We start from the raw sequence: 15,472 nt of genomic DNA, 5'->3' as shown, positions 1-15,472 counted from the left end.
AATCCGCCTGCCTCTGCCTCCCAAGTGCTGGGATTAAAGGCGTGCGCCACCACCGCCCGGCAGTATTTCAGTTTTAAGGTCTAAAAGATATATTAGGTAATTTTTTTTCTTTGTCTCTCTCTCTCATATATATATATATATATGTATATAATCATGATTTTTCTTTAGTTCCTTTTTAAATTGAATATAATTTATCTTCTTGTGCCCTATGATAATACACTTATTAAACTTCATTAGGCAACTATCTAGCTTTTATTACATAAATTCTTCATAGCAGCCAAGTAGTTTCCTAATTATTCCTCTATCGACATCCAGATTTTCTTGATTTTGAAAGCTCTTCAATTTGTTCATCCATGTTATGTGAAATGTTTTTCTTTCTCTTTTTCTGTTTTGTTTTTTCAAGACAGGATTTTTTTGTGTAGTCCTGGCTGTCCTGGAGCTCACTCTGTAGACCAGGCTGGCCTCAAACTCAGAAATCTGCCTGCCTCTACCTCCCAAGTGCTGGGATTAAAGCCGCGTGCCACCACTGCCCAGCTTTGTTATGTGAAATGTAAATACTATTTGAAATGGGATACAATTTTGGCATCAAAACTAACCTAAATTATGATGAATAAAACATAGTCACCAGAAAATTCTTATTTATGAAAAGAATTTAACACTATTTTTATCCTGGAGTTTTACTTTTTATGATAATTTGTAGTACGTATGTAATGTTAAAAGATCAAAAAGAACTTCAGTTGTGCATTAAGGAACTATCCTTAAGTGAAAGGCCATGGAAGTTGTGAGGACTAGACTGAGCTATATCTTGCCTATACTTTTCCACCACTAAATACAGTGATAGGGTGCAGAGCATCTCAGTGATGCTACGAGAGAAGCCTACAGATCCAGTAAGGAAGACTGGCTCACTCATGGTGCTACAGGGAAGGCCTTCTGACAAGGAAATACCCAAGGCCTTAACTGAAGGGTTAGAAGTATCCATCCAGTTTTTAAAAGATTGGAAGGGGGAAGTAGCTGTGTCAGTTGGACCCTGACTGTTGATATTGATAGTACAGTATGTTTGAAGGGCAGTAAGGAAGCCAGGGCAGAATGAATGCACACACAGGGAGGAAATATATATATAGTGGGGGAAAGGGGGAGGAAGCAGCTGGAAAGGTTTGCCTTTTAAGTGAATTGAGGCACAATCAGAAGGTTAAAAATAGGTTAGTTTCTTGTTAGGTGAGATTTATATTTCTTAGAATGAATCTAGCTGCTGGGCAGAGAAAGTCTTGAGGAAACTCTAATGGGGTGGAAGGAAGCAGAAATACCTGACTGTTAGAGCAGATGGTATACAAGACAGTGGCAGGCACGACTTAAATGCTGGCGGTGGAAGTGCTGAGGAGAGTGTAATGGCCAGAGACAAATGAGATCAGTTCTGAGTTTGCTAATGATTTGAGTGGAAGGGTTGATAGAAAACAGATAAGAAGGGCAGAGAACATGCCTTTGACTGGAAGACTAGATGCCATTATAAAAATGAGAAAGACTAACAAACAAATCAGCTATGGGAGAGATTTTAGATGTGATATATGTTAGAGGTTGTCTAGTTACTTTTCTGTTGTTTTGAGAAGGCACCATGACCAAGGCAGTTTATAGAAGAAAGGGTTTATTTGAGGTTTATAGTTTCAATGGGTTAGATTCCATGAGCATCATGGTTGAGAACATGAGAGCAGTCAGGCAGACACGGCACTGGGGCAGTAGCTGAGCGCTCGCATCTTCATCCACAAGCTGAGTCAGAGAGAACATACTAGGAATGGTGCAAATCTTTTGAAAATTCAAACCTCGTCCCCCAGTGACACACCTCCTCCTTCAATGTCATATTTCCCAGTTCTTCCCAAGCACTTTATCCAACTGGATACCAAGTGCTCAGACATATGTTTCTGGGCCTACAGGATCCATTCTCATTCACATTTCCATAGAAGTTTATTTTTCTTAACAAGATGGATGTATTAAAGAAATGGAAAAAAGTTAAATACTTGCTTGGGGATGTTAGAAAAAGTTAGAACTAGAAACTGAGTGTAGAACTGTTTGCAATATGACATTTCAAACTTTCGCTGTAAAATGTGTTTAGGATTTAGGCTTCAGCACCTAGGAAATTTGGGGGCTTTAGGAGTCATTGAGGAAGAACTTGCATAGGAAATGGAGGGAAATAATCATGGAGAGAGGTGTACTACTACCAGATTAGTAGAACTGTCTTGAGTAAAATGAGAACCAAGAATGAACTTTGGGCAACATGGAGGTTCCTAGGGCCCCTTGATTACTGCAGGGATGGTGGTGCAGACACAGATGCGGGGGAAAGTGCTGCAGTGAGCAGGAGTCACTGGCTGTACTATGCTGAGAAGTCTGTCTGTGTCCTTGTTAACTGAGCTCTGGTAAAGTGTGGTTAGGGAAGTGACTATCTCTTTTAAGGAAGAGACCATAAAACAGATAAAGAGGCTGGTGATGGTGCTGGCCTTAAGACTTTTGCCTGCTTAGTTTGAGTTAGTTTTTCCTTTTCTGTTTCTTATTTTTTTTTTTCCTTCTAAACTTCATGAATTGTCTCATCATTGTGAGTTGGTAGTCATGCTCTCATTTTTGGTTATTTAAATTGCTGATTGCATTTTTTTATTACTGGTATTCTTACTAGTTTGATAATGTTCTAGAAGCATGGTAAGTACAATATATCTTGTTTTAAGATTTTGTCATCTAACTGGTAAAATTCTTAAATTGCCTCATTCAAAATAGAGTCTTTGTTGTTTGACATTTCTTTGGTTTTTCTTTAAACTGTTACCTTGCTGGAATAAACATTGTTCTTGCTCTTTAGTAGCTTCATCAGATTAACTGAGATTGCTCAGTGTGGTTACTTGGAAGTGAAATGCTTTCATTTTATTTTAACTATGAGACATTGGTTCTTGTATGTTAGGTGCCTTAGTCATTTTAATTTGCAAATTTAGGACAATTTGCTTTAATAAATCTCTTAACTATTCAAATTAATTCCTTGGGTCTACTTACTCTTAAGATATTCCCGTCAATAAGAATCATCCAGTGTCCATGCACTCACCTGAGCTTGTATAAATCATCCAGTGTCCATGCACTCACCTGAGCTGTATCTTAGCTGCTGGCTGAGTGTTTGTACTAGTGATGAACACAGCACTCCGTTAGGTTGTCCCTTCCTTTTCTTCCTGTGTAAATTCTTAGACTGTGACTGACTTCTACATTAACCTTGACTTTTATTTCACTTTATTGTATGATATTTCCACTTAAATATTTAATGTAAATTATACCTGCAAACATTTGAGTTAAAGTCACTTTAGGTGATAAGTTTATTTTCCTAAACTTAAAGCAATTTGCCCTAATTTTCCATACGTTTGCATTTGCTTTTGCTCTCCTAAAATTTTTTAGTTGCTGGCTTTGATTTTTATGTTGCTGAGTTTTATACATCTATTTTCTCACCTGCCATATCCTAGGGGGCTTGGAGTAACCATAATACGGTGAGCCCACCTTCCTGGTCCCCAGACATTTCAGAAGGCCGGGAAATTTTTAAACCCAGGCAGCTTTCTGGCAGTGCCATTTGGAGCATCAAAGTGGTAAATAAAATTGCATTTACATTCATGTGTCATTTCTTTCTGGTTTGTTTTGTTCTATTTGATGTTAAAAATTAACCTTTTTTCTAGATTCAGCTTCCAGAGCCACTCTCAAAACACGCATTGTAACATTTTTCACTTAAAGATTTAAATAAGGAGGAAGTTAAATTGTATTTAAAGATATATTTTTAATGCCTCCTAGTCTGAATAATTTTTTGTTGTTGTTATAAGTATTTCTTTGAAGGGAAAATTCTTGTCACATAGAACAAGGTGTCATTTTGGGACTTGCTCATTTATTATATCATAAATTGAATTAATTACATACAGACAGAGGAAATGTACTACAGTGTCTGGAAGCTTCATTGTGCATGCTCACCTCATAGTCACAGAGCATTCCCATGTCACAAGCTAATGATACTTTTATTTCTTGATCAAGTACTTAACATCAAGTAATGTGATATAGTTTGAAGCAGAAAAAGTTCAAAAAATAATCATCTCAAAAATCAAAATACTTTATTGACTAAAGGAGGTGGTTTTTCCCTTAACTTCTCTATTTAGTTGTTTCTAGAATAGAGCTGTTTAAGTTAGACTACTGAAAGATTGCAGAAGACTTTCAGAGTATATTTTCTTAATTTCTATTAAAATTGGAAGGGCACGTTTATGCTAATCCAGATAGCTGTAATCATCCAAGATAATGTGGCATAATTTTAGGTAATTCGTTTTAATTAAGTGATTGATTAGAGATTGGTTTCATTGTGTAGCTCAACCTGGCCTTGAATTCTGTCCAAATCCTTCTGACTCACAAGTGCTGGGATTATAGCCACATGCCACCATACCATATTTAAGAGAATAAACCATGATTTTTAAAAATGCTTTTGTAGCAAATGCTGCCAGTTTTCACTTACTTCCCCATACTCTTCCCTGCCACAAGCCACCCTTCCATTCCTATTGAAGACAACTTGTCAGTGCAGTCCTACCCTGTCTATCCTTTGTTCAGAGCTGAGGACTCTCAAGGACCCCAAGAACAGGGTGAGAGTACAAGGAGAGGCAGCTTGGATGTGGGGGTGTTTGTACTTACTGAAACCGAAGGGAAAAACGAAGCCCCTTCCCTTTATTCATGTGATATCTTAGTCTTCCAACATAAGCCTAGTGCTTTGATCCTGAGCCTGTGCTGCTCAGTAGGAAATGGGCTAAGTTTATGAAATGGATGAAGTCCATCAGGTGAAAATGTGGCAGACTTGTTCATCTGTGCCCAGTAAATGTTCCTGTTACTCTCCTCTCCGAGAATATAGTTTTTCTTGATACCCACTTTGTACTGAAGAGAGTCTGTGCACGCAGAGATGTCTGTATAAGGATAGTGACTCTAACCACCTAGAATAAAGATGTAGAGAGTTAAAAATAGTGGTAAGGCCTGCTGATATGAAGCACTCAGGGTGATAGAGGCAAATTCCAAAGCTTTAAGTAGTTTTATTTCTAAGTTATGGATAGAAATAGTAAGTCTGGTCTATTAATATGTATCATCTAATTATGTAAAAAGGTAAATATTTGTGTAACAATTAATAAAATGTTTTATTTCACTGACATCTGTGCTTTTATTAAATGTTAACTTCTGTGTCTGTTATGCAGGGCCGAGGGTCTGGATTTCCTGGAAAGCGGAGACCTCGTGGTGCTGGGCTGTCAGGACGAGGTGGCAGAGGCAGGTCTAAACTAAAGAGTGGAATTGGAGCTGTTGTATTACCTGGGGTGAGACTTTTGATCTTCTTATTCCAGTAGCTATTAATGGTGATACTCTGATTTATAACAAGTTGTTTCCATCCTAAGAGTCCCAGGAGCAGTCTCATCCCTTTACATTTTAAAATGTTTCTTTCTTTCTTTCTTTTTTTGGTTTACAGTGTTTCTGCTTGATAACGGTTTGTTTTATTTTGGAAGTCTGCTTAGCTCCTTTTGTTTTCTGATTTATCATCCTTTTCTTCCTTTCTTCTTTGACATCTTTTTATGCCAACCTCTACAATTTTTAGTGTATTTTCTTTTTTTATTAAAATATACTATTATTGAATTCCTTTTTAAAAGTCAAATTTATTTCATGTATATGAGTATTTTTCTTTTTGTATGTGTGTACCTGGTGCCCTGGGAATTCAGAATATGGCATCATATCTTCTGGAACTGGAGTTTCAAGTGGTTGTGAGTCATGTGACATGGTTGCTGAGAATTGAATTCATGTCCTCTGCAAGAATAATATGTACTCTTATGTACTGAGCCATCATTTCTTCAACTCCCATATTTTTTATTACAATTGCTATAAGACCTATAGGAAAAAAAAGAAAAACAAACCTGAGAAATGCTGTAGGTAAATACAGATTCCAGTGATATCCAAGATTTTATGACTATTTTGGATTGAGAACTACTGATTGACACATTTTGAGGTTTCTTTTAATTGTGCATTGTAAAGTCTATGTGATTTGGCTGTGCTGATGCAGTCTGTTCTCAGCTTTCTGAAGGCAGAGGCAGGACGGTCTCTTAAAGAGCCCCAGCACAGCCAAAGCTAAGAGAGACACAGCAACAGAAGGAAAAATATAGATTTTATAAATATTGGCAAATATTTATTAGAACCTTTATTATTTAACTGAAATTTTGTTTTTCAGCTTTATAAAATGCCATTTTAAGTTCAAAAAGCATGAAATCACTCAGTTTTACTACTAACTAGAAGCAAGAAAACTGGGATTCTGGTCCTTTGTGTTTTATATGAAGTAAATTGAAAACACATTTATTTATGGGCATGGTGGTTCACACCTTTAATCATAGCACCTGAGAGGCTCAATCATGTGAATTTGTGGTCTGTTTGATTTACAGTGAGTTCCGGGTTAGCAGTGACTACATAATGGGACCCTGTCTCAAAACAGTCAAACTCAAAATAGACTTATATATAATTGGTATATGGTACAGATATTTGACACACACGCAATGCATACTTTAATTAGCCCTTGAAAACCACGTTACAATCAAGGTAGTGAAGACATTCAGCTCTTCCAACTTCCCAGGAATCGCTGAAGTCCTGGTTCCCAGCTTCTCTTTCAGCCCTTCTCTTCATTGCATGACTGCTCTGAGTTTCCATAGGTCTTAGCACTTGGGACTGATGCAAGTTGATGTCAGTTCACATGTTAAAATTTACTTCAGAAGTTTTGGTCATGCCTCAGGGTTAAATATTATGTTGTTTAATGGTTTTCTCTATAGCTGTAGTCATCAGAAGTTTTTAAAGTTGTTTTTTGTTAGTTTTGTTTTTTTGCACTAAACAAAGAATTTTATTTTATTTTTTTATTTTTAATTAGATACTTTCTTTATTTACATGTCATATGATTTCTCCTTTCCCAATTTCCCCTCAAAAACAAAACAAAAAAACAAAAAAAAAAACCCCAAAAAACAACAAGAACAAACCCCTGTTGCCTCCCCTCTCCCCCTGCTTGCCACCCCACCCTCTCCCACTTATTGGCCCTGGCATTCCCCTACACTGGGGCACAGAACCTTCACAGGGCCAAGGGCCTTTCCTCCCATTGATGATCGACTCTGCAATCCTCTACTATACACATGCTGCCAGAGCAATCAGTCCCACCATGTATAGTCCTTGGTTGGTGGTTTAGTCCCTGGGAGCTCTGAGGTACTAGTTAGTTTATATTGTTGTTCATCCTAAGGGGCTGCAAACCCTTCAGCTCCTTTGGTTCTTTCTCTAACTCCTTCATTGGGGACCCTGTACTCAGTTCAATGGATGGCTGTGAGCCTCTACATCTGTATAAGTCAGGTACTGTTAGAGCCTCTCAGGGGGTAGCTATATCAGGCTGGCTTGTCCTTACTTCAGTCTCTGCTTCATAGTTAGTCTCTACAACTCCTTCCGTGGGTATTTTGTTTCCCCTTTTAAGAAGAAATGAAATGTCCACATTTTGGTCTTCTTGAGTTTCTTGTGGTTTGTGGGTTATTCTTCCTGTATTCCGAACTTCTGGGCTAATAACCACTTATCAGAGAGAGCATACCATGTGTGTTCTTTTGTGATTGGGTTAACTCACTCAGGATGATAGTCTCCAGATCCATCCATTTCCCTAAGAATTTCATAAATTCATTGTTTTTAATAGCTGTGTAGATGTACCACAATTTCTGTATCCATATGCCATGACCATAACATCACATTAGTATTATTGATTAAATCTGATTTAATCAATAAATTTGAATATGTTACAGTAATATATTTTTAGTTAAAATTTTTGCCATTCCCCAATAAAATTATTTTATTACTTATGTTTTGACCTTGACTATAACATGTTAGGTGTAGGTTATAGTTTTTTTAAGGGAAGAGGATCATATTTTAGTATTTTAGTATTGGCCTCCTGGTTCCCTATTCTTCTAAATCAGAGCTTTTGTGTGGGCATGGTGCCAGTTGGTTTGGTGAAGCATAATTAAATTAAAAAATGAGCACCCTGGTTGGTAATTGTTCTACTAATACTGACATTTTGATAAACTAATGATAATAATATTCTAAAGTAATGCCATTTCATAGGAATGAGTAGGAAACCACATATGCAATTTAAACCCCCTGGGAGCTCCATTTCAAAAGTTATAGTGAACTAAGAAAGTTAATTTTAATGTGCCTCGTGACTCCTATGTTTGAGTCATCACCATTTCCCCATGTAGTGTACATAAGGTTGATAGCTAGCTGTTTATATACTCTCTCAAAGCTGGTACTGAGTTTTGATGACTCCTATGTGTACTGTAGTATATTCCAGTTTCAACTAATCACATTGCTGTCGTCAAGTGGCACTAAAAGCGATTTGCATGTATTTCCAAATGCTGTAATTTTGTCGTTTAATGATTAGAATTTTTGGATAATAAAGTATTATTGAAGACAGACTTTAGGGTTCTCATTTGTTCCTATCTGTGGCACCTGTACATCTAAAGTAATCACTGTTGTGAATTTAAAAAAAAAATGATCATGACTTATTTTTAAAGACAGGGACTTGCTATGTAGTCAGGCTAGCCTCAAATTTACCATCCTCCTGCCTTAGGTTTCTTAGTGCGATAATTATTGATATACACTACCATGCCTGACTATGAGTCAAAGTATTTCTCTATTAATATTATGTATAATTGTTAGTCTAGACATGGACAAAAACTGTATTTGGATAAGAATTTTTAGTTAAGTTAGTATTTAAAAGAAAGTACTACAAGTAAGTAACATAGCTTCATGGTTGGTGTCTTTGCTTTTTGTAGGTGTCTGCTGCAGATATTTCATCAAATAAAGATGAAGAAGAAAACTCTATGCACAATACAGTTGTTTTGTTTTCTAGTAGTGACAAGTTCACTTTGCATCAGGTTTGATTTCCATTTTTCAATTCTTCTCCATTTTAATCTATACCATCTGCCAGTTAGAGGCTATAGTACTATGTTAATTAAGAATATATTTTTAAAATCTGTGTAATCTTACAATTATCTGCAATTTAAATTAGCTTTCCATGTTACTAATTTTCAGGATATGTGTGTAGTTTGTGGCAGTTTTGGCCAAGGAGCAGAAGGAAGGCTGCTTGCCTGTTCACAGTGTGGTCAGTGTTACCATCCATATTGCGTCAGTATTAAGGTAAATGGACTTAAATTAAATGAGTTAACAAATTATTTTTAATAAAGAATTTGTTCTGTCTATTTATATGCATGTGTGCCTTTGTGTGTGTATGTGTACACGTGCATGCATGTTTGTGTGCCCCTGAACATGCGTGCATGTGGACATTTGGAAGTCAAAGAATAACTTGTAGGAGTTGGTTCTCTTTTTCTACCCTCTATGTGGGTCGTGGGGATCACCTTAAATTACCAGACTTGGTACCGGGGCCTTTACCCTTCAAGCTATATCCAGAGTCCTAGCAATGAATTTTTATTTTGTGTTAGTACTAAAAAGATTGTCTCAGTTCTTAAAACTAATTATTATATATGATATGCCAATATTTAAATCAAGTGCTTATTGCTATTATGCATATGTGGCAGTATTTTAGTACTTTAAATACTGTTTCTAAGTGTTTGTTGTCCCAATAAATTAGTTCCTAAAATTCTGTGTTCTTGATTTATGCAAATTATCCTGGCATTGTATTGAAAAGGCATTAAAATGTAGTTATTTACTCTTAAAAAAAACCTATTCATTTTTTTGGTGTTTTTTTTTTCCTTAAATTTTTTATTATTTAAATGCATTTTATACATCAAACACATAAATAATATTGAGTAGTTTGAGAATCAAGTAATACATAAAAAAATTTGTTCAAGTTTTATATCCTTTTATATCCTTTCATATCCTAAAAATGTCATTAATGAACATTACTATCCATAACTGAGGATCCTATATCTAATGTTGAATACTAAATTGTTTCAAAACAAAATATTGTTTGGTGATTAAGCATAGTAAAAGAGCATAAAATATTAAAAATGAATCATTAAGAAATATATTCAAGAGCCCTTATATGACACCACCTGACGTAGTGAGAGAGTATTTAAAATGCATTATATATCTGTGTACATTTTTTTAAGTAAACTTATAGTTAGACAACATGTTTCTAGAAGAGAAATTATTTTTTCAGTAAGTATATTTTAAACATTTTCAAAATAGCAAAAATTCTTTGAAGCTAAGCATCAAGAAAATGCTAATTTTAAACAGTGAAAAAACTATCAATAATATTTCCATGTTTGTGGAACATGATATTTACTCTTAGAACGGTTTATCTTATAGCTGTTTACGGAGAGGTTAGTTTACTCCATTCTTTTGTTCTTGACTACAGAACAACTAGTAGCTTGTAGTCATACATTTGTATGACTTTCCGTGTTTCTCCCACATTTAGGGAGCCCTTTTTCCTCAACCCTTCTTCACATACATTTTCTCCTTATAGCTAAAGAGCAATGCTACTACTATATTTAATGCAAAGTGAATACACTTAAATCCCAAATTATTTAATGCCAGTGTGAAAAATGTTATACGTGCATAGAAGAAACTATTTCTTCATTGTGTCTTCATATTCAAAATGTGTTGAGATTTGCCTCCCAAGTACTGGGATTAAAGGCGTATGCCACCAGTGCCTGGCACATTAATTTTTCATGGTGTAGCTTCTTTGAGGATTTTACTAGGGATGTAGAGATTCTTTCTCAAAAGTCCTGCCAATTCAGGTCATAAATAAATGAGTAAAGGTAAGCTATGGAAGTGCCAACCTTATGACCTGAAATTCCTGAAGGACCATAAAATGTCCTGAGAACTTAGTATTTTGTTGTAATAATTTTCCCTCTCTTTGGTAGGGAACAATTGATTTCAAAGAAACTATTTGGTATTTTATTTGGTAGATAAGTATCATACTATAACCATAAATTTCAGAAGCATTTAATCTCATTCATAGAAATATCATGTATAGAGATTTTGTTGATGTAGTTTCAAATCCTGTCAATAGTATTAGGGCAGCTTACTCAGCTTTAAAATCATATGTAAATAAATACATATGGTATTCCATATAAAAATAATGGAAGCATTGAACAGTTATGGTGACTCAATGGTTATGTTGATCAGGTGGGCTCCAAAAAGTATGCAGAGGTATCTGTCCTATTGAGTATTTGAGCGTAGTAGTGTTTACTTGCCCCTGGTGTGTGTGTGTGTGTGTGTGTGTGTGTGTGAATGATTGCACAGTGGAAATTCATGCAGTATCCTAGTTAAACAAAATTGATTTCTAAGTTAAATATATAAAGCAGTCATAATGGACTTTTCTTTTCCAGATCACTAAAGTGGTTCTTAGCAAAGGTTGGAGATGTCTAGAATGCACTGTGTGTGAGGCCTGTGGGAAGGCAACTGACCCTGGAAGACTCTTGCTGTGTGATGACTGTGACATAAGCTATCATACCTACTGCCTAGACCCTCCATTGCAGACAGTTCCCAAAGGAGGCTGGAAATGCAAATGGTACCCTATATTTCATATTACTTTGCCAGTCTTTCAAGTTCTGAACTTCTGCTCTTGTTCTGTGTACTTGTAGCTTCTCAAAGCTTTACACTTTAATATGAAAATAATCCTGATACTTTCGCGGGGCTTTGGATTTCAGGTGTGTTTGGTGCAGACACTGTGGAGCAACATCTGCAGGCTTGAGATGTGAATGGCAAAACAATTACACACAGTGTGCTCCTTGTGCCAGCCTGTCCTCCTGCCCTGTCTGCTGTCGGAACTACAGAGAAGAGGACCTCATTCTGCAGTGTAGACAGTGTGATAGGTACTGGGCTCCTTTACCTCCTCTGCTGTCTTTAAAGCAGTTTTCTCAAATGTAGTAAAGGAACTTAGAAAATTACTTTACTTGATCATAAATTTAGGGAACAAAACTTTGCTTTCTAGATTTTTAGTCTATTAGAAGCTTTCAGACTACTATTTTTAAATTTTTTAATTTTAGATACTTTGTTTTCAATTGGAGCACCTTTTGATGGTTTATCAGTCTCTTGAAATGAGATGCATAATTAGTGTTTGCATATATACATTTTTGTAGAGAATTTCTCAATCTTTTGGGTAGATTTTAAAAATGTTTTCCCTACACTCTTCTTTTTCCTCACCATTTCCCCCTAAAACTTAAGATCTTGATCTTCCTAACTAGTATGTGCACCTTCAAAGTATAGACTGCTTCCATTGTTTTTTATCAGTACTCTATGTATAGTGTTAGCTTTAATTCATTGGTGGTGCAGGATTCTTTGTAATAAGTTGTGTAGTTTTTGTAGCACTCAGCTACAGACTGCTCTAAAGCAAGGTCCTCTTTCCTTGACATACATGCAGCACATCTGTTCCTTGGTAGATGCAGCGGGTGGCACATTACACACACACACACTTCTATTTGTTCTCTTCCATGTTCTTGCCTGACCTGTCTTTGTCTTTCAGCATTTGATTGCTGTTGAGTACTGTCCTCCTAACAGTGTGCACGTGCTTTCTCCTTAGTGCTTATTCTCATTCCGGTTTTTCTTGACTTCACAGAACAAGGAAGGATCTTGCGGGTTAATAGTCATAGTTAGGGAAGACTCAGGGCTTTAGGCCCCTGCTGTGATTTTAAAAAGAGTTCAGTTTCTAGCATACTCACTTCTTTTAAATGTGTACGTGTGTTTTGTTTTAGGTGGATGCATGCAGTTTGTCAAAACTTAAATACTGAGGAGGAAGTGGAAAATGTAGCAGACATTGGTTTTGATTGTAGCATGTGCAGACCCTTTATGCCTGTGTCTAATGGTAAGATAGTAACATAATCTATGAGTTATGTTACCCCGTGTCTCCCTGATTTATGAAATAGAAGTTGTTTTGTACAAAAATGAAGCATATGCAAAGTAGATATAAAATACAATTTTGCTCTAGGTTTAACCTCTTGGATTATTGTATTCAGAAATCCCTCATTCATTCTCTGCGTGTTTTCTCCTCAATGCTCCTTGTTTTGTTCTTGTTTTGGAAGCTGAAAATAATAGTGGGTACCAGTAATCTCAGCACTTGGGGGATGCTGAGGTAGCAGGATTGTGAAGCTTAGCTAGTCTGTATTACATGGTGCATACTAGGCCAGGCTCAGTAACATAGTTAGACCTTGTCTCAAAAGCAGCCTTTGAAAAAAACTAAAGGCTGCTTTTGGGGTTGGGATGGAGCACATAGATACAGTATTTGGTTGGCATACTCAAGCCTTTCTCCCCCAGCCCCTCATTAAGAACTAACATTCTGTAGTATTCACACATTTGTTGAATGATATGTATACAGCCACTGAAATTTTAATCCTGTAGAAGTCTTTTTTCTCAAACATTTCCTGATTGGTTCTTTTTCTGTTCAGTGCCTTCCTCAGACTGCTGCGACTCTTCTCTTGTGGCACAGATCGTCACAAAAGTAAAAGAGCTAGGTAAAAAAAAAAGAAATGGTTTTCTTTTTGAAAATGCATATACTTAATTCTTAATCAACTGACTTGATGCTTAAATAATGTATAAAATGTTTATGTTATCCCAGTTTGATGAGATAGTATTCCTATAAGCTTCAGGAAATAATGAAAATAATAATGAAAATAATAGCTCTCTGGATTAACTGTTAGTGTCATGCTTGCCTTCACTCCAGCTGAGTATTGTGCTTGCTTAGTTGTCAGTAAGGAGAAAAAGCAAGCCTGTTTAAGTAAGCACTCATTTAGTATTAATTAATATTTTATAATTTTTTTCTCAGATAACTTAGAATGATGGTGTGACATTTTATGATAGATTTGTCCTTTAACCAATTTTCACAATATTTCTGATATAAAGACATTTGGATTACATTGAAATTGTTTTAATAAACAGTTTTCACATTAAAGGTTGCAGAAGTTATGATCTTATTAATATTTTAAGCTAGAGTACAGAACAGTGTATTCATGGGTTTGAATACATGTATATCGTTGTATTTAAGGATGCAGGTGTGTACACCTACTCTTTGTAGGTGGTCAGATTGATACTGGTTTTCCACATGGGCTTCTGAAGGATATTTGTTTCTCTTATTTACATTTTGGTCTTCACTGGGAGAACGCTTATTATTTGAGTGATTGAAGCAGCACCTGTAGCTCCAGGGTCTTCTTCCTGAAAGTGGCCATAGTTCATGGAAGCCGAGATGCTTTCAGTTAACCCACCCCCCTTTTTTGTTAACATAGATTCTGCCTGTAGTCCTAAAAAGTGTTTTCACCAGTGTTTTCAATGTTATTGAACATCTTCAGTTTGTGCATTTTATAGATAATTGTGAATAAGTATATAATTGTATCTTCCTGCCATATAGATTTTGGAATATTAGTCAGTTTAAAATGAAAGTTTCAATGTGTGTCCTTGGGTTTGTAATCTTAGACCCACCTAAGACCTACACCCAGGATGGTGTGTGTCTGACTGAGTCAGGGATGAGTCAGCTACAGAGCCTCACAATCACAGCTCCCAGGAGAAAACGTACAAAGCCAAAACTGAAATTGAAGATTATAAATCAGAATAGTGTGGCTGTTCTTCAGACCCCTCCAGACATCCAGTCAGAACATTCACGAGATGGTGAAATGGATGATAGTCGAGGTAATGCTCATTAATTTTCTTGGGACACTTCCTCTCTGAGTGTTCCTTTTTTTTTTTTTTTTTTTTTAAGATTTATTTATTGTACATAAGTACACTGTAGCTGTCTTCAGATGCACCAGAAGAGAGTATCAGATTTCATTACAGGTGGTTCTGAGCCACCATGGGGTTGCTGGGATTTGAACTCAGGACCTTTGGAAGAGCAGTCAGTGGTTTTACCTGCTGACCTATCTCGCCAGCCCGCTCTGAGTGTTCTTAGGTGTGTGTGTGTGTGTGTGTGTGTGTGTGTGTGTGTGTGTGTGTGTGAGATTGTGATTGTGATTGAAATCTCTAAGAGCATTTTGCTTGTGAAGCTTATGAGTAAGGTATGAGTAAGGTCATTCAGAGGAATTCACTTCAGTTTGCTGATTTGTCAGCATAAGCCCTCCCTAAACTTTGTAACATTTATAAACATTTTCTTGATCAAAATAGAATAGGTTTTTCTATGTGAAATTGTGATGTAACAAAGAGTTTAATAGCAACATTCAATATAACACAAATTATCTTTGTTTATTTCCAAGATGATTACATTAGGTGTGTTTATTTTGGAGTAATTATTTTCATTTGACTCAGAAATAAAGGCATAATTATTTTCCAGTCATGTTTTATAACTCAGATATTTATTAAATACATATTACATTTAATATGTATTTAATAAAACTTGAAGTCTTATCACTGGACAAACTAGATAAATCTTGGAACTTAATTCGCGATGTTATATACAAAGATTACAAAAAAAACCCAGAAGTGTATCCTTTTGAGTACTCTGTTTCCTCTT

At 36.0% G+C, this 15,472-nt stretch overlaps 1 protein-coding gene across 15 annotated transcripts in view; it reads left to right on the top strand.

Annotated features, from left to right (window-relative positions):
• Positions 1-15,472, top strand: part of Kmt2c (lysine methyltransferase 2C) — a 217,663-nt gene that overhangs the window by 124,220 nt on the left and 77,971 nt on the right. For all 15 annotated transcript variants that reach the window (XM_031380223.1, XM_031380221.1, XM_031380220.1 and 12 more), the window contains 9 exons: positions 3,480-3,599; positions 5,223-5,339; positions 8,850-8,951; positions 9,109-9,213; positions 11,370-11,551; positions 11,691-11,855; positions 12,735-12,844; positions 13,425-13,490; positions 14,446-14,658. In XM_031380223.1, coding sequence (XP_031236083.1) covers positions 3,480-3,599; positions 5,223-5,339; positions 8,850-8,951; positions 9,109-9,213; positions 11,370-11,551; positions 11,691-11,855; positions 12,735-12,844; positions 13,425-13,490; positions 14,446-14,658 — 1,180 coding nt within the window. The remainder of the gene's footprint in view (positions 1-3,479; positions 3,600-5,222; positions 5,340-8,849; positions 8,952-9,108; positions 9,214-11,369; positions 11,552-11,690; positions 11,856-12,734; positions 12,845-13,424; positions 13,491-14,445; positions 14,659-15,472) is intronic.

Source organism: Mastomys coucha, unplaced genomic scaffold (assembly GCF_008632895.1).
Source record: "Mastomys coucha isolate ucsf_1 unplaced genomic scaffold, UCSF_Mcou_1 pScaffold19, whole genome shotgun sequence".
Classification (NCBI taxonomy): domain Eukaryota; kingdom Metazoa; phylum Chordata; class Mammalia; order Rodentia; family Muridae; genus Mastomys; species Mastomys coucha.
The sequence above is the reverse complement of the archived record's forward strand: the minus strand, read 5'-3'. Positions and strand labels throughout refer to the sequence as shown.